We start from the raw sequence: 18,519 nt of genomic DNA on the forward strand, positions 1-18,519 counted from the left end.
TTGGGCCGGCAATATGGAAGCCCATATCAAAGGGAAAGGCCTTTGGGGTTACGTTTAAGGTTCCATATCGGAACCCGAACCCAAGCTTTCTATTATAGAGAAAGGGGAAATTAAGATTCTTGAAGGAGAAGATAGACAAAAGGCCTTAGAAGAATATTCCAAAAGGCATGATGAGTGGGAAATGAAGAACTTCAAAATATTGTCTTGAATTTTTTCGTCCGTAGAAACCAAGATCAATGCCAACATCATTAAGTTTAAAAGGGCCTCCGAAGCTTGGTTGTACCTTGAAAAAATGTATATTTCAAGGGACTTGTCTCACAAATACTATCTCCAAAAGAAAGCATTGACTCTTCAACAAAATGATTTATCTATTCGGGAATATTTTGCCGAATTGTCATCTATTTGGGACGAGCTTGCCATGCTCGAACCAAAATGGAGCGGAGAAGCTATTGAATTAAGGTACAAACAACTAGAGGAAGATCGTTTTTTCAACTTCCTAAATGGTCTTAGACCCGAATTTGAGCAATTTTGGTCCTCTCTTCTATCGGCTTTCACCTCCCCATCTATTGAAGATGTCATCACCAAGCTAAGTGGTGAGGAAACACGTATGGGGATTAGTAAAAATAACTCAAGCATTCTTGCTACACCTTCTCAAAATGACTATGAAGTGGTTAATGCAGTGTCAAGACCCGGAAATAATTTGTAGACCTACAAACCGCCTCATTTCAAAAATCAAGGGCAAAATGATCGATATGGCAAGAGAGATTATAGCAAATTAACTTGTCATTTTTGTAAAGAACCGGGACATATTAAACCCAATTGTCCCAAATGGAAGAAATTTCTTGCCGCGGCTTTAGCATCCCAATCGAAGGAACGGCGTTCAACTTCAAATGAACCTCTTTCGCTTCATCAAATTGTGGATGCTCTTCAACCTCTTCTCAAAGGAGGCATTTCTGGAGCCGCTATGTCATCCTCTTCCTCTCTTGGTAAGACATTTTGGTTACTTGATTCCAGTGCTTCGTTTCATATGACTCCAAGCCATTGTTTTCTTTCTGATTATTTTAAAAATTGTCCTTCATCTTTTGTCTCAACGGCGGATGGAACCCCTCTTGAAATTAAAGGAATGGGCAATTTTGAAAAACAAGACTTCTTTATCCCAAAAATTCGTCTTATACCAAAACTAAATTTAAATTTACTTTCCGTTTCTCAACTCTCGGACTGTGGTTGCGATATAAAATTCTCTTCTAATAAATGTTGGATACAGGATCGCCAGTCCGAGAAATTGATTGGGGAAGGCTCTAGGAGAGGGGACCTCTACTATGTTGATTTTCTTAAAATTCCCAAGAATCAATTTTGTAATGTTGCTCAAAACAAAGATATTCATGGGTCATCCCAACATTGTTAAAATCTCTTATTTGCCTTTTATTAAGCATCTTTGTAATGAAAATTTTGTTTGTAATGAATGTATTCTTGGAAAAATGAGAAGTCTTCCTTTTCCTCAAAGATCCATGTTTACAACAAAACCTTTTGAAATTGTTCACTCTGATGTATGGGGTCCGGCTCCGGTGATATCCAAGGGAGGTTTTTCTTACTATGTTATCTGTGTGGACGATTTCACTAGGTTTAGTTGGATATACTTTCTTAAACATAAACATGAAGTTTTTTCAACATTTAAAACATTTCACATGATGGTTTTGAATCAATTCAATGGAAATCTAAAAATTTTTATAACCGATTCGGGTGGTGAATACCTTTCCAATGAATTCAAAAGCTATCTTGAAAACTATGGAATTCTCCATCAAAAGTCTTGTCCCAAAACCCCCCAACAAAATGGGTTGGCTGAACGAAAACATAGGCATATTATTGAAACCACACGAACTTTGCTCATTTCCCAAAATATTCCGAAAAAACTTTGGGCGGAGGCCGCTCTTACTTCTGTCTATCTCATAAATAGACTTTCATCTAAAAACTTGAACAAGATTTCCCCATTTGAAAAATTATATGAAAAAGAACCTGATTATGGCAGGTTAAGGGTTTTTGGATGTAAATGTTTTGTCCTTACAGATAAAAATGACAAACTCTCTCCTAAGGCCATTCCTTGTGCCTTTCTTGGTTATTCTGAAACTCATAAAGGTTTTCGCTGTTATGATGTTAAGAGTGATAAACTATATGTTTCCAGAAATGTAAGCTTCTTAGAAAATGTTAGTGGTTTCGAAAAACTTGAAACCAATGACGAGAATATTGACTATTCTTTTCTGTTTGATTTATTAACTGAAGATGATGATACTAGTGATGATGAAACAAATCAAAATGATGAAACTCATTCTGATCAACACATCAATGAAGAACCACATAGAGATCCTATAACTTACTCTCATAGAGATAGGAGTACTTTTAGAAGTGCCCTCGAAAGATATGATAATGAGTCTACCCCTCCAAGTGAAGGAAATCTTCGTAGAACTGAAAGATCAAGAAGACCTCCTTCTAGGTTCATCTCATATGAGTCTTTTTCACCAAAATATAGAGCATGTCTAAGCGCCATTCACTCATACATAGAACCTAGGGATTTTGAGAAAGCACGAAAATGCCCGGAATGGATAGTTGCTATGAATAATGAACTTGAAGCCCTAAAGAAAGCAAAGACCTGGGAGTTTCAAGACCTTCCTAAAGACAAGAAAGCAATAGGGTGTAGATGGGTATTTAAAGTCAAAACTAAGAGTGATGGGTCTCTTGAGAGATATAAGGCCCGCTTAGTTGCAAAAGGATATGGTCAAAAATATAGGATTGATTATGAGGAGACTTTTGCCCCCGTTGCTCGAATGGTCACCGTCTGATGTCTTATAATTGTTGCTTCAATCAATAAATGGAACATCTATCAAATGGATGTTAAGAATGCGTTTTTAAACGGAGATTTAAACGAAGAAGTATATATGGATGCTCATCCTGGAATTGAGTATCCTAAAGGAAAAGTGTTTCGTCTTCGGAAAGCACTTTATGGTTTAAAACAAGCTCCCAAAGCTTGGTATGACAGGTTTAACTCCATAATGTTAGAAAAATGATTTCTCATCCTGCTTTACTGATGTTGCCTTGTTTGTTAGAAAATCTAATGCAGGGATTGTCATTCTACTACTTTATGTGGATGACATGCTTATAACTGGGAGCGACTCTAAAGGGATTAAAAGCATAAAATCCATTTTAAAGGATAAGTTTGAAATGTCTGACTTAGGCTTCTTAACTTACTTTTTGGGTATTGAGGTAGCTTACTCTCATAGAGGATATTTTCTATCTCAAACTAAGCTTGCATCTGAGATTATTGACAGGTCAGGTATTACAGATGATAAAGTTTGTGAAACTCCTGCTATAATAGGAGCTAAAATGAAGATTGATGATGGTGTTCCCATCTCCGATCCTACTCCCTACAGGCAACTAGTAGGATCGTTGATGTACCTAAGTATCACCAAACCATATATCTCACATGCGGTGCATACGGCAAGTCAATTTTAGCATGCACCAACTTCGGTTCACATGGGTGCTATCTTACGGGTCGTAAGATACCTAAAGCACACTATTAATAAGGGAGTTTTTCTGTCTTCTTCTTCTGAGTTAAGATTGATTGCATATACTGACTCTGATTGGGGAGGTGACCCAAATAACCGTCACTCCACTGGTTTTTGTGTATTCTTAGGAGACTCATTAATCTCATGGAGATGTAAGAAGCAGCAAAAGGTATCTCTATCATCAACTGAAGCGGAATATCGTGCTATGGCGACTACTACCATGGAAATTGTCTGGATTCATCAGTTGTTGGAAGACATGGGGATCACTATTGAAGGGCCTACCAAGCTTTGCTGTGACAACAAAAGTGCAATTTATATTGCTAAAAATCACACTTTTCATGAGCGGACCAAACACATAGAGATGGATTGTCACTACGTTCGGGAGGCATACCTCAAAGGAATCATTGACCTACCATATGTCACATCCGAATATCAATTGGCGGACTTCTTCACTAAAGCCTTGTGTGCTCCGCGCTTCAACTTTCTTCTTAGCAAACTCTCAGTCATCCTGCCCTAAGTTTAAGGGGGGTGTTAAATTATATACCTAATCATTCAAATGTAATATATATATTTTATATATATAAGGTAATACATATACATATATTAATATATATGTATATGTATCTACTTATTATATATATAAAATATATATTTCTGTTTTGTCTAGCCGTAGGGGTAGAATAGTCTTTTCCTTTATTTTACGCACATTCATTTTATGAATGTGATTGTAATTTGTTTTTTATTTTTCTTTTTCTTTCTTTTTATTTTTCTTTTTGTAAAGTACCAAAAGGTACCTTGGGGGCCCACTAGCATAGACGTTGGGCCCTCTCCAACGGTCACATTTGTGACCGTTGGAGGGGCTCCAACGTCTATGAGTGGAGCCCCTCCAAGGCTACTCTTGTGTTGTTATAAATAGGGGTTTCACCCCCTTGTATTTTTCATGGCTTTGAGTCAAAGCCCAAGTTCTCAATAAATCGATTCCATTGTTTTTATGCCTTTGTGCATTTGTGAGTTATTTGTGGGTTGTGCTTTTTGTGCACAAGTGTTCTAAAGTGTTCTTATTGTGCTTTCGTGGTGGGTTTAATATCAAGAATATTAAGGTCTTGATATTAGTATCTTATTGAAGATACTTTCACAAAACTATCATTTTTATATTTTGTTTGTGTATGTGTGTGGAGAGAGGGGTATGTCTAAATGGAGTTTCCCTATGTAAAAAATAGAATAACTATATAATTGGTGGAGAAGTTTGGAATCTTGGATACTATCATACTAGTGATAACCTTGTTAGACATCCTATAGCCTCCATTAGATATTAACGATAACTACCCAATATGTGCTTCAGATGCTATGAACAAAGTAATGTTGTGAATGGGTGAAGCATATACAATCCCACTATTGGAAAGGTTCCACCAGCGGTTAAATCCCTTCGTACAACATGCGGTGTAAGTATTATCAGTTTTGATGTGTAGGGTCACCCTAACAGTAGTTAGGCCCATGAAAATTGTGTTTTGCAGATAACAGTAAGAGGGCCCAGTCATAGTAGAATGATAAAACTACCGATGGCTCATAGGCTGCATGAATCAACTCTACTAAGAACACCATATTAGAGTATACTTGGTTCATTTGGGATATATAATTCCATGTTCGGCCTGCATTCTCATATACAATTTTAAGCTTGAATTTGGTTCTACATCATACAACAAGACGGACCAGAGCACTGACCAGGTCTTTCTTGAACAGCCATGTTTTCCTAGTTAGGACAAATTTTGTTGGATTAATTAAAAACAACATCATTTTGGGGTCAATATACATAGATAAAATGGTTTTGAATCTAGTTGAATCCAGGTACAAAGCTTAAACAATCCATATGTCCAAATGTTCTGAGATCTTTGTTACTTTATGTAGTAATATATAAACAAGATTAAAATAGTATGATCTTGATTTCCAAAAAGTTTTAGAGTACAGAATCAAATTGGGTGTACTCAATCCATTCCCCAGGCTAGGCCAACTCAATGGTCAGATTACAAACTATCAATACAAGCCAAAACACTTTTGGCCACTTGATCCACCCATACAAAATGACATCCCATGTGTAGGGCCCAATTTGTGGACTTTCATCTGTAAAAGACCCTACATGTGGACGAGGATTCGCCCGCTACTCCTGAGCCGCCGCTCGGCTATAATGAAAACGAGTCAGAAATAGATAGGGTGAGGCTAGTACGAGACTCCGAACCATGTCTATTTCTTAGTTCTTAATCCCTCTTACTAAATTAACTAGAATCGAAGAATTAGTAGATCTGTTCCACCAAAAAAGGGGAAAGGGCTGGGGTGTTGAACTTAACATCATGGAATCGACTCCATCATCATCATCATCATCAGATGGGAAGTTCATTCCATACCAGACCAGAATAGGGTTATTTACATTCTCATGTTGTTATGAGAAGGGGGCGACTGCCCAACTACATCATTAGGAACTCGCTCCATACCTTGTTGCACCAGCAGCTTCCTCTCCAACAACTCCCACTCATACAAGCCAATATTTTATTCCATGAAAGATGGGTTTTTTAGTCATTCTGACCAAGTTTTTCCTCCACCTGAAAAAAATGTTCTTTTCTGACTTGTATGCAGGAGTTACAGTTGTGTCCTATGCAAAAGCACATAAGCAGATGTCTTATGCTTTTCAACAATGATGGTTATGAATACATTAGGCACTATATAAATACTTGCTCATAGTGTGATGTGTTAAATATCGCATTTTTATTTAATAAGTGTCACCCTGATCCATGCTTATTATGTGACTCCTTGAGAAATCAAAGACAAAGGTTTGGCATAGACCTGAACACCCCGCCCCTTTTAGGGCTGATTGGTGATCTGGTACTCTTTTTTACATAATGATTAAGAGTTAGATAGTATAGCTGTATTGACAAAACAAGACATCAAATGCAAGACAATTTTAGTATTATGAAGTGGGCGCTGACAACCTAAAAGCCACTAAAGCATAGCGGTAAAATAAAGTAAGAATGTAAAGAACAAAATTAATAAACAATATTCCAGGAAAGAAAATAGGAAAACAAAAAAGTAGTCAGAAATGGAAATGGAAATGGAAATGGAAAACAAATTTCCATGAAAGTTGATAAACAAAAGAAGCTGCTCACTCAAACACTTGTGTATAAAGAGACCAACAATAACAGAGCCAAGAAATAAATATATCATTAAAAACATAAAAAATGTCTAACTCCTAAAACAACAGCATGCCTTGTAAAGAAACAACATACTTCTATAATACAAACATACAAGACAAAATTCATTAAGCAAATATAAATTGCAACTCTCTCACAAAGATTTGATATTGACCTGGGAATCTACATGGATTCAACTTCACCAAATATCATTAATAAGACAATGGTGTAAAGGCTCAATATTTGGGAAGGTGAGCAATTGTGACCAATGTTGTAATTATCATATCGGAACCCATATCAGAAGGGCTAGCGATACGGGTGTATTGTATTGTGTCATAAGATACGAAAAATCCTTTTTTAAAATTTATAAAAATAAAAAATACAAAAAATTCAGAAAATTCCAAAAAAATCATAGAAAAAAAAAAAAGAAATCAAATTTAAGCATTATGAACAATTACAGGTACACATGTAGTACTATAACATGTGAAACGATATTGTAACAAACTAACAACTAACAAAAACAAAAGGTTTACCATTAAAGAGTCACATTAGATAACAAACAAAAGAAAAAGGTTTTGAGAAAACAAATTATAACAATAATACAAAAATAAAATAAAATTTAAAATAATTGAAAATTGTATTGTACCGCATTAAAGATTTAGGTGGGTATATCGCATCGCATAGACCAGCAATACTACGATAAGCCATATCATATCGTACGATATGATACTGATAACACTAATTGTGACAACTCTGATTCTTACAATCACAAATCTTGCATTTTCTTGACTAGGGATGGTAATAAATTGTAGAGAAAAAAACATCGCAAAATTATACTTTGGTAATATGGGCATACCCACTTGCTCGTCAATGAACTAGCAGATATGTAGAAAAAGGTTGCTTTGGCCTCTCCAGCAATTGCTTTCCCTATCATTGTTTTCCCTGTACCCTAAGAAAAGATAAGGTTATATAGGATGCAGTTCAAGAGTAAAAATAGGCATAATGACTTCTCAAAGTAAAAGATGAGGCTATATAGGATGCAGTTCAACAATGCAAATAGGCATAATGACTTCTCAAAGTACTTACAGGCGGGCCAAATAGTAGAAGACCTCTTCCCGGTGAACGGCAACCGCGAAATATATCAGGACGTAGTAAAGGCCATATAACCATCTCAGTAACACACTTTTTTGCATGCTCCAGGCCAGCTTCATGAGCAGAAAATTGGTTAATACAGATTTAGGAACTAATCTAAAGAGTTTAGAAAAGTTCAATAGACCCAAACTGCTTTGAATCATGCAGAACTACGTCTTACCAATGTCATCCCATCGAACATTTGGATCCCTATCCATAATTTCGTTGCTCACATGCTCAATAAGCCGTGGTTCTAAATTTCTTAGCTTGTCTGGAAGCTCTCCATCAGGTCCGCAAAGCATTTCCAAACTGCAAAGAAGAAAGTAGAAAACGCTAAGTTGTTAACTACATACTCTTGTATTATTAATTGTCAGTTAATTATGTATCTTTGACATGTTTTAGACTTTTAGTTCAGAATTAAGAGTCTACAACTTTATAGATAGACCATTTTCAGATTGTAATATAGTTTGCATTTTTCTATGTGCATGTGCTATATATAGCTGTACCCCGTAACCACCCTATAGAAATTCCCATGCCGTACATCTAACCTAACCAGTACCTATGTGACGTAGCTGTAGAAATAGCTGTAACTTCAAACATATCAATGAAAGCAAGACATATTACAAACAGGGAAATGACTAATTAGCAGGACAAAACAAACTGGAAGTGAAACACACAACATAAAATACTTTATCTGAGAAAAATATGATCATTTATGAGGTATATTAATAATTATGTTTTGCCAGTATAAGTTGCACAAAAATACAGAGAAATGAATATCACAACACTGAACTAGTTCAGTTAAAGGTTTTTGAAACAAATCAGAAATCAAATGTTAGTTAATTTAAGTAATAAAGCATATAAACATCGGAAAATATAAATAAGACTGGAGAAACCTAGGTAAGTTTTACTCAAACAAATACAAACAGGTACCAAAACATCAATGAAGGATCCAATTTTCGATGGCAAATCCCATTAATAATCACATAACAAACTGAAAATGCAAGAGACGCATAACACAGTACAAACCATCTTCTTGTTGAGTCTTCAAGTGCATCATCACTCTTCCAAGGGACTCGAGAGCCAGATGTACCACTCACTGTGGTTCCATTAGATCTTACAGGAGGAACAAAATTGCTGCGCAATCCACGCCGTGGAATTAAAACAGGTCTTACACCATATTGTCGCATGTCATTTCTCGACAAATTGTCATTTTGATGGGCAAAACCTGTAGGTGAGGAGGCAGAAACACCAGGTGAATATGTCAATGAACTCTTTTGCTTTGAATCCATTGCCTGCAGGATAAAGTGGTTACCAATAAGTACTCAAAGAATAGATAATAGAACAGTATCATAGATTAAATTTTAAAATTTTCTTACAAGATCTTCAATCTGGTTTGAGATGCAAAACATCAATCATAGGCTCCCTCAAACAAATGTAGAGTTCAGGAAGAGGAAAATCTAAGATACTGAGTCTATGCACTAGAAAATATTAAAATAAGAGTCTGCTATCTGGAACATGATAAAAGGATTGCACATGTTACAAGTGTTTATGGTATATTAAAATATCAATGCCATTAACCAGAAAATCTCTATTATACATCAGGACTCACAATGACAGCCTCCAGACACACTATTCATAAATCTCTTAAGCATCTGTTGCACCACTAGAAAATAAAATACTAAAAGAAAACGGGCCTAGATGACAGAGAACCATCAAACTTATTCTTGTAAGAGACAATTCCAGGAAAAACAGTAAGAGGATCAAACAAAAACATGAATGTCAAAATATCCTGGGAGAAAAATAAAAAAATGTATTTTTTCTAAATATCATAATAAAATAATAAGAAATAGCTTCTTTTTCACATTTTTGACAATTCCCCTCATTCTGCAAGAAATGTTTTGGATATCTTACCATTATTTTTCCAAGAAAAGCCATTAGATGCAGAGACACAAACACATGTAAAGGATTGTTGGTGTTGGTGTTGGTGTTGGTGTTGGTGTTGGTGTTGGTGTTGGTGTTGGTGTTGGTGTTGGTGTTGGTGTTGGTGTTGGTGTTGGTGTTGGTGTTGGTGTTGGTGTTGGTGTTGGTGTTGGTGTTGGTGTTGGTGTTGGTGTTGGTGTTGGTGTTGGTGTTGTATCAGCGTAGTAGTAGTCGCAGTTACATTATTATCATTATCATTATTATTTACCAGGTGTAGTAGGAGAAAGAGGAAGAAAACAATAAACAATAACAGAGTAAAGCATCTGATGCTAGAAACTGGAGTAACAACTAGAGTAATAAAGAACTAGTACCAGTTTCATCCTTGCAGTGACAAAGCTACTGGTAACAGAATCAGGATTGGAACTGCCATTTTCTGGAGGAGACATTGTATTCTCAATAATGGGCCTTGTCATTTCCATGTGCTGCCGTTTTGTCCTCAAAACTTTTTCATTCAGTTTGTCTTCATCATCAACTTGCAAAGGTGAAGATGGCACATTTCCTTTTGAACCATCCAGCACATTTGAATTTGCCTTCTCCAAATAGATGGATTCACTTGGACTGTTGCTGCCAGACTTGATTAGCTTCTTGTATGAAGTATTAGTTGGCTTAAAAACAGTATTGCCATATAGAGATGTCAATTTGGCTTGTGCAAGAACCTTGGTCGTCTTGGAAACTCCCTCGCTGCTTTGCTTATCTAGATGGCTTGTTTGAAAAGATGGTTTCTCCTTCAAGATGTTTGAATGATGAAGACCGCCATAACTTGGCTGACGTGGTGACTTTGAATTCTGAAAATGTACAAGCAAATTTATTTCAATTACAACATAAAATAATTTCATGCATGCTACATATAGTAGAAGTTAACAGCTCATACCTGTGCATAGGAAACACTTTCCTTGGATTGACGAAAATAAGGTTCAAAATACTTTGATTTCATCACCTTCTCCATGTCCACATCACCTCTCTTGACAAAAATGCAGCCTTGTTTTCTCCTTGCCTGTTCAAATGCTTGGCTGAAAAGAGCATAGCATGTACATTAGAAATTATAGATGAAAAATAGAAGGAAGTGCATAAATGAAATGCTAGTAAACAAGCATGCCTTAATAAAAAAGGCAAAAGTCCAATATGATATCAGTGAGTAAAAAAAATCATGGTTTTCTGAAATAGGTTTTAATAGAAAAATTAGGTTATGCAATTCTGCAAATTTTCCATTTCATCTTACCTGTAGTGCCATGTTATGATATCAACATAGTGAATATTAGTTTCTATGCATTGCAGACAAACTGCAGCATTTAACAATAACTAAAAAGTATGCTTTTAAATGTACTCCCGATAATTGGTTAACAATCAATGACAAAAAAAATACCGTTCATATATTGGCATCATATGTTAACAAGCAAACCTCGGCAACCCCATTTGCTTGTTTTCTCAACTTAAAATCAAATTTGTGGAATTCAGCTACACAGTGATATAAAGTTCACAGAGAGAGAGAGAGCACACATATACAGACGTGCATGCACACTCACGCACGCACACATATACGGACGTGCACATGCACTCATACACACACAGACGTGCACATATGCACAGTGTTATGATTCTGAAATAATCAAACACATTGAAATTCTGAGAGCACTAACCGTGAAACCCTAAATTCTGCAACAGACAACCACCTACTGCCTTCAAATAAGAGCCCTAAAACTGTAGAAACAAAAATTAACACACGGAACCCCAAAAGTGCACTAACCCTCCGAGTCACTGGACAAGAACGAGGACTGAAGCACAGAACGACAGCATTCAGATGTAGAGTTCAAGCATACGGATTCATCAAGACCCACATCCTCGTCTATGCATCCAAAATCCACACTCATACACAATAAAAAATGAAGAACACTTCCAAAATTCACACTCATCCACAATAAAAAATGAAGAACACTTCCAAAATCGCGAAAAGAGTATCAAGAAACACAGAATTAATGGTAGTAATGAATGATACCGATCGGATTCAGGAACAAGCAATCCCCGTACAGACAAATATAGAATTAATGGTGGAAAGGAATCAAACCGAATAGATTCAGGAGCAAGCGATCGGCGTGCATATAAATATAGAGTTATTGATCGAAAGTAATCAAACCCGATCAGATTCAGGAGCAACCGATTGGAATCCACGTAAATATAGAATTAATGGTGAAAAGGAATCAAACAGATCACATTCAGGAGCAAGCGATTGGCGTGTAGATAAATATAGAACTAATGGTGGGAATGAATCATACCGATCAGATTCCGCAGCGAGTGATCGGCGCGCAGAGTTGATCTTGGCGAGGACCTCCCTGCGGATGGGATGGATCAACGCATCGTCCGTTAGGGTTTTGGATTGGGAATCTAGGAATCCGAGGAGGCGTAGGGCGAAGATCCGGGCGGCGTCGTGATCTCGCCGCTCTGCAGCGAGTTCCGCGCCGAATAGGAGAGAATGAAGGCGGTGGAGCTTCTCGGCGACGTCTTGCCGCCATGAAACCTCCACCATCGCGGGTTCTGAAGAGCCCTCGGACGCCATTTGCTGCTTCTGAAGGGCGGGCAACGCCTCGCCTTTTATAGCTTTCCCAACCCGGAAGCTCTCCGCGCCCAATTTTTTGAAGATCCTGATACGGTTTATTAATGTCTCGGATCGGATTGGTTGGGTCCTCAGTTAACGAATCGTAGGAATGACTACAGATCAGTTCAACATGTTTGATTTTATAAGAACCGACTCTGATGGGCTGTTAGGATTTTATAAGGTTTAAAAAATAGATGGTCTAAGATTTTTCTAAACATTTAAGGCTTAAAAAAACTTGTTTTCATCAAAAAATTATGATCCAAGTCTCGTTTTCCAGTAAATCGACTGCTTTTTCTTAAACCCAAGGGGTTTAGCCTAGTGGGAGGGGGGCCTAGACAGTTTGACTGGCAGTCTATATTCAAATCCCATGGGTGTAACCCTCATGAGTTGGCCGAAACTTAGCAACTCCTTGGGATCAAGAGATAAGCCCTTAGAGTTTACGACAGACTAAGCCAATGCTGCTAGGTCCTTACGCTTGGTCCAGTTTCTTTGAGTAAAAATCTAAAAAAAACTCTCTCTCTCTCTCTCTCTCTCTCTCTCTCTCTCTCTCTATATATATATATATATAGTGAGAGAGAGAGAGAGAGAGTAGTGTGTTGGTGCTTGAACATTAGGTACTTTCCACATAGGGATGGCAGTGGGGCGGGGCGGGGCGGGGGACAAGGTTTCCACCCCCGCCCCGCCTCAAAATTTTATCCTCCACCCCCGCCCCGCCTCCGCGGCGGGGATGGATTTTATCCTCCACCCCCGCCTTCATCCCCGTTTCATGTCCTCCACCCCCGCCCCGTCCCCGTCCCCGTCCCCGCCCCGTCCCCGCCCCGCCCCGTCCCCGTCCCCGCCCCGTCCCCGTCCCCGTCCCCGTCCCCGTCCCCGTCCCCGTCCCCGTCAAATTGCATCCCTACTTACAAATCATTCACGTTAATATTCCAGTTGATGATAAATGAATTCATCCACATGGAAAACAGTCAAGATAACGCATAACCTATAAACTTGCTACAGATCTTTCCACGAAATTCATGGTATCAAACCAACACCAACAGAGAAATCAGGCCTTAGCTCTACAATAGCAGAAACTCAACAATACCGCCAAGGGTGACAAACCCAACTTGACTAGAAAAAAACATGTTGTTAGAGTTTTTTTGGGTATCTCAGTGAAATCAAGCCATTTTGTTCACAACAAATCTAAGAAAGTTTCAACCTTCATTTACTATTTTTTAGCTTTTAATTTTTGCAATGTGCCAAAACTCCACGCAGTCATGAAAAACAAGGCAATAAATGCACCCTTTCCCCCCACCCCCAGACCAAAGCATAAGTCTCACAAATATTCATTCAAGCAAGGGAAGGTGTTTGTAAACATAATGGATCATATGTTAAAAACCAATATAACCTGTAATACCACTATTAGTTCATAGCTACCTTATTTTAGCTCAATTATTCCATATAGCAACAGAGAAAACCCAACTTTTGATCAACATATCCATTTTTCTTCTGTAATTTGCAGATGCTCACAGTCACAGGTAACACTGCACTAAGTAGATTCAAATTATTTTTGAAGCTATTGTGACAAAAAAGGCGGAAAAACTTTGGGATTGAAGAGCTACAAACAGCATAGTGACGTGCCTGAGACTTTGTCAGACCTGCTAAAACCTACACATATAATTTGTAAAAACATTGAAATTTTGATGAAAAACTTCTAAGATCTTGTGAAAAATAAAGCTCAAAAGGCTATTTTCTGCTAGAGGTCATCACTATTCACCATATGACATGCCATATCTAGCATACCAATAGTATTGGGCACTTTAAAGTTAGAAAATAATCATGCCAACCCATGTCAAGAAGTGTTGGTGTCGGTGTCAGTATCAAACATGACTGAACACAAAAGTGTCGGACTTCTAGGCGTCTCCAAATAACATTTTGGTTCAGGATCCAAGAAATGGAACTTGGCCACAATATCTAGATAGCATTGGATTTACATTAACTTGGTTAATGTAGCAACATGCCCTTATCTCAATGGTACATAAATAATCAGCAGTCTTTCTTTAGCAACTGTTATAAGTAGTCAGCATATGTGAACCAAACACTTACATATCAAAGCTATTTTAGATTGGACAGAATAATCCTTGAAGATAAGTTCTAACAAGTGACCTACTTGGATTTTGTGAACTTTATCAACTATCATGGGCTATAGTAGCCAAAATTCTCTTTAATCAAGCATACAGCAGATAACCATTGAACGTCCAGCTTGGCCTACTAACGAGACTATATATCAAACTAAGGGCATCTCCTTACAAATTACATGCATGAACAGCTTAAGCATCAGCAAATCCACAGCTAGACCTATTAAGATGTTTCACTGAGATACCGCATAGGTCTGAGCACTCACCCTGGCAGAAGTAAAATTGTGTCATCTACAGGAACTTTCATGAATAAAGGCAACTCGTGTAAGTTTGTAACTCATTGAGCAGCAATCTTCCCTTTCCCCATCTTCAAGTCATTTCTTACAACCAAGACCTGTGGAATAGTCAAATGCACTATATCATTAGCTGCAATACAACATTAAGTGATTTTGTTGAACATCAAAGAATTACCATTAGCTCATTAAACTCTAAATATCATCAGCATTGATAGCATTTGTATCTTCTACTTCACTTTCCTATGAACCAAACAAAATAGATTTTGTTAACAAGTAATAGTAGCAGATAAAAGAAGTGAGTAAAAGAATAAAATTTACCACATCCATATCTTCTAAGAATGTGTAACATTGTGGATCCTTCGATGATGATGAACCTATAAATTAAAAATAATGCATTAGTTATACATTATAACATAAGCATTCACTAATTATAAAAAAATGAAATTTCATTACCTCGTGCTTCAGCCCACAACCAATTTTGAGAGCACATCAAAGCCTCTACTGTAGTTGGAAGGAGTTTACTACGATGTGGACTGATCACCCTTCCGCCTGTACTAAAAGCAGACTCTGAAGCAACTGAGGAGACAGGAATGGCAAATATATCCTTTGCAATCATTTGTAGAAGAGGATACTTGGGACCACTTGACTTCCAAAATGATAGTATATCAAAATCTGGAGTTCTTGGCATCATCCCATCTTCTAAGTAATGTTCAAATTCTGATCTCCCACATGCTTTTTCAATATCTTTAGATTGTATAAACTTATCAAAGTCAGAAAGATCATCAATTAGTGAACATTTGGATCCAATACTTGATTGAGGAGGAGGAGGAAAAAGTTCAGGTTCATTGGAGTTGTTTTATTGTTTTTCATATTCACTAATCAACTCCACACAAAGATTCTTAATCCTCATAATTTCATTTAAAGCCTCATTGTCTCCATAAATCTTCTTGTAATAATATTCCAACATGCTCAACTTGTATCTTGGATCTAAAACAGTGGCCACTCCCATAATACCATGGATCACACTCCAATACTTATTAAATTTTTCTAGCATTCTAAGCGCCATGTTTTTCACAACATCTTTTGGATCATTTAGCCACTTAGTCATCTCAACTCTAATCCCACAAATAGTTGGAAAGTAGGCATTTGCTGTAGGATACTTTGTACCTGAAAATAATTCTGTTGCACGATGAAATAACTCTAATTTCTCACAATTGTCTTGTGCCACCTCCCAATCCTCTTCCGTCGGACAACGCTTGTAGTGGAGATCTCGATATGTCAAACGAGTAAAAACATCTTTATAAAGCAAAGCAGTTTGAAGCATGATAAAAGTTGAGTTCCATCGAGTTTTAACATCAAGAGCAAGTTTTTTGGTAATTGAAATATGCATTTGATGAGCAGACTCTTCAAATCTTTGTATTCTCATGGGAGATGATGTCCAATAAGCAACACTATCACGAATTCTTTCAATTCTTTCTCCAATCACATTCAAACCATCTTGGACAATCAAGTTGAGAATATGGGCACAACAACGCATATGAAACAACCGTCCATGTAATATTAATGAACCAAATGGAAGTTTATCCAATAAAATATCTACAACTGCATCATTAGTGGTGCAATTATCCATCGTCAAACTTATCAACTTTCTATCAAGGTTCCACTCAAACAAACAATCCATCAAACACTCAGCAAGAACTTCTTTGGTATGTCGATAAGGTACATATAAAAACCTGAACATAATTTAATAAGGCGATTAAATATTGATATTGCAAAAACATGTTAGTAAGAATTAAAAAAAAATGATTGACATTTGACAAGTACCTTATGATTCGACTTTGCAATCTCCAAGAATTATCAATGAAGTGTGCAGTGATAGCCATGTATCCCTTCTTTTGATTGGAAGATGTCCACATGTCTGTAGTGATGGCAATTCTACTCTTAGTTTTTTCCAACAATTTTATTGTCTTGTCTCGTTCCACATTATAAATTTTGTGAATATCTTTCTTTACAGTGTTTCGAGTAATCATTTTGAACAAGGGTTGAAGAGTATTAGAATATTTTCTAAACCCATAATGATCAACCATACTAAGAGGATATTCATGTAGAATAATCATCATAGCAAGATCCCTTCTTCCAGCATCTTGAACAAATTGCCAATTCTCTATTGTTTTTTCGGCATTCACTGTAGCATTGTTTGTAGCCAAAATATATTGCTTCATATTATTATGCTTAAGCCTAGGACAAATCTTAATATGATCATGCAAATGAGTAGTTCCAGCCTTGGCACCACCAGCAAGACATTTATGACAATGATTGCACTCTGACTTATCCTTTCCACCAATCTTTTTCCTAGTGAAATGTTTCCATACAACTGATTTATGCCTACTTGTCTGTTCAAGTGCAAATCTACCTGAATCAGTTGATTGATCTTCATTATCTTCCATTGAAACATGGTTGCTATCAACTGGTGTAACCAGAGCTTGAGACATACTATGTGAACTGGAAGGTTGAGAACTTAATTTATTGGTTAATGGTTCTTCCTCTTCCATATCAAATTACTGGCCACCAACTTATAGATCTACAAAACATTCACAAAAAAGAGACTATCAACAAATATTCAGACTGCTTATCAGATATGAACTTTAATTGATTTCTCCATAATTAAATTTTATACAGAAACAACTTGAACCAACCGAAACCAACCAAAATTGAAAATGGCTTGGATGTTAGCAGGTGCAATAAGCTTGAAACTTCGATGAAAAATATTTAATAAAGAGAAAGGCACGCTATCAAGTAGTAGAGTGACACATAATTATCATACAGTCCAAGCTGAATATTTAGTATATCCAAATATTTTCACTGTACTCCAAATAAAAGGAAAATATCATTATAAACTTACCACGATTTATAGCAATGTACAGATCCAGACAACCAGACTAGAAAATAAAAAACATGACCTTTAAGGACAAGCTATTACCAACCATGGATTAATCCTTACAACTTTAAATTAATCCCCAAGAAATGCAGTTGAAAAATGCAAAAGCATTCCAGTCAGGCTTGCATGATTATCATAGTACATTCAAGGTACAGGTCAACTTGAGCACATTTGATATCAAAGATGCATCTGGACTGGCCTAAGGGTTATGACCATGTCAAGGTGGACGATTTTGCATGTGGCAACAAAAAATAAAACAACCAAGTTTTAAGAACAAGGGAATCTTAGGGCTCGGACATTCTAGAAATAGCATTGAACCAGGTGTTTCGCAAACCAAATTATAGTTGCACTAGTAAGCATAATTGTAAGCTGCCCAGAAAATATTTCTAGCTGATTACTTTATATAATTTATCGTAATTTAATCAGGAAACATTGACAGAATGAATTTCTTGAAAAATTAGCTTGGATTCAATTGCTTTCATACATCTTCATTTAATCGAGTTAGATTTTTGTGGTCACTTGCATAAATCAGAAAATCGCCTCACATGGTGACTTATAGACTAACAAGAAGAATGGTATCCAAGCCATGAAGTAAAAGCATTAAGAAAAGGAAGCATCCTTCACGAAACCTAGGATTTTAAACTTAGGGTACATTTGGATGATAAAAAAAAAGTAAAAAAGTCACATTGTCACGGTTTTTGTCATTCCAACTATTTATGTACTACCAA

General features: G+C 36.8%; 1 protein-coding gene across 1 annotated transcript in view; it reads right to left on the reverse strand.

Annotated features, from left to right (window-relative positions):
• The window catches only part of LOC149840565 (P-loop containing nucleoside triphosphate hydrolases superfamily protein), a 34,157-nt gene extending 21,756 nt beyond the window's left edge, over positions 1-12,401 (reverse strand). The window contains exons 1-7 of the mRNA XM_090005094.1: positions 12,121-12,401; positions 10,722-10,860; positions 10,162-10,635; positions 8,897-9,162; positions 8,049-8,176; positions 7,823-7,941; positions 7,593-7,685 (exon numbers count right to left, since the gene is read on the reverse strand). Of these exons, the coding sequence (XP_089861220.1) occupies positions 7,593-7,685; positions 7,823-7,941; positions 8,049-8,176; positions 8,897-9,162; positions 10,162-10,635; positions 10,722-10,860; positions 12,121-12,401 (1,500 nt within the window). The remainder of the gene's footprint in view (positions 1-7,592; positions 7,686-7,822; positions 7,942-8,048; positions 8,177-8,896; positions 9,163-10,161; positions 10,636-10,721; positions 10,861-12,120) is intronic.
• Positions 12,402-18,519: the final 6,118 nt, after the last annotated feature.

The sequence above is a fragment of the Nuphar pumila genome, chromosome 4 (assembly GCF_984573655.1).
Source record: "Nuphar pumila chromosome 4, dmNupPumi1.hap1.1, whole genome shotgun sequence".
NCBI classification, from domain to species: Eukaryota; Viridiplantae; Streptophyta; class Magnoliopsida; order Nymphaeales; family Nymphaeaceae; genus Nuphar; species Nuphar pumila.